General features: G+C 45.9%; 1 protein-coding gene across 1 annotated transcript in view; it reads right to left on the bottom strand.

Annotated features, from left to right (window-relative positions):
* Positions 1 to 1,502, bottom strand: part of LOC106528693 (ATPase family AAA domain-containing protein 2) — a gene marked incomplete at its 5' end in the record, with an annotated part of 24,743 nt that overhangs the window by 5,770 nt on the left and 17,471 nt on the right. The window contains 1 exon segment of the mRNA XM_014023926.1: positions 643 to 1,044. Within this exon segment, the coding sequence (XP_013879380.1) occupies positions 643 to 1,044 (402 nt within the window).

Below are 1,502 nucleotides of genomic sequence, written 5' to 3' on the forward strand. Positions count from 1 at the left end.
ATTGTATATAGTATTTTTTTAATGAAATGAATAACTTTTTTTAATTGAATTGAAATCTTTACATATATCAAAGCTATCTTTTATTTATTTTCTCTTTGTTTTTTTWAGAGAACACTCTTCAGCATCTCTTTTTTTTCTGTCACAGTTAAATTAAAGTTACCTCTACAGGCGTTTCACCAATCCACAACAGCCTCTCTGTGTGTTTGCAGCAATCACTAACAAGGATCCGCGCATCGTTTTTATCTCAAAGACACAAAAGCAGCTCCTAAACATCAAATAAACGTGAACGGGCTCGGTCTAAACATGCTCGTAAAATCATTTCACGCTGAGTGAAAGTATCTGAGGTGCGTGTTTCTGTGATGGGATATCAGAGCTCTTCTGTTCTCGGCTCAGCTTTGTGTCAGCTTGGCTCCGAGCCCAGAATCCAGCTTGTGAGTGGAGAGAAATGCGCTTGTTAAATCTTGCTCAGCAGCAGCAGCACTTTCACTACCCTTTTTTTTTTCTTTTCTTTTTTAACACGCTTCTCATCTGCGGGGCTTTGAAGCTCAGTCGCGGTCCAGTGAAAAGCAGTTAGTAGGGCGAGGAGCTCACACTGCCTTAGKTAGAGGTCCAGCTCTTGTTCCAAATCTTAGTCATACAGACCTAATTTGTTTAAATAAGCCCTCCGAGGGGCTGGGGCCGCCCCTGAGGACCGGGTTCGAGGCCTGCGTTTGGGGGTTCTTCGAGCCAGCTGGAGCAGTTCGGGGCGACCGAATCCGTTCGTGAGGACGCTCTGGGCTCTCGTGACGGCGTTGGAGAGACGCCGGCTCTGCTCCTCGTCGCTGCTGTCTGACACGCTGGAYGAGCTCAGACCAGACGAGCCGTCCGCCGCTCGGGTTCGGACACCTCTGACGTCCTCGGCGCTCGAGTCGGAATTGGCTTTGCTGGACGTGGAGGTGGAGGTGTTCGAGGACGAGGCCGGGGGCTTCTTCTTCTTGGGTTTCTTAATAACACCGTTGCTCCATTTGGACCTTCGGGCCTTTTTGTAACGCTTTTTCTGACGCGCTGGAGGGAGAGGTTGGAAGGGAGTTGGGGTTTGAAGAGAAGAGGAATGRTCATTAAACAGAGCAGAAACAGGGCTGAGTGCAACTGAACCTCCACTACCGTCTACTCAATCTTCACATCTGCTTTTGACTTTTATCTTTCACTGGCAGTCTCCCTCTTGTTAACTCCTGTCCTTCCTCTCATCTGCTGCGACTCAGAGGGTTTTATCTTAAAAAAAACTCTGTCCTTGCAGCTTTACCTGAACGTCCACTTTACCCTTCAGCAAGACAGTCAAAACTAATCTAACTAGAGAAATTAACTAACTGATAGCTGCAAACTTCAAGCTGAAAGCTGCTGAAAATGTTTATTAGCAACACAGTTAAAGTGAGTTTAACTTTGAAAAGCCGAAAGAAGCATAAAAACAGCTTAACTTAGCAAAATAATAGCTTAAAAGAGCTGAAAGGTACAGCGGGTAAAAT

This window comes from Austrofundulus limnaeus, unplaced genomic scaffold (genome assembly GCF_001266775.1).
Source record: "Austrofundulus limnaeus strain Quisiro unplaced genomic scaffold, Austrofundulus_limnaeus-1.0 Scaffold397, whole genome shotgun sequence".
NCBI lineage: Eukaryota > Metazoa > Chordata > Actinopteri > Cyprinodontiformes > Rivulidae > Austrofundulus > Austrofundulus limnaeus.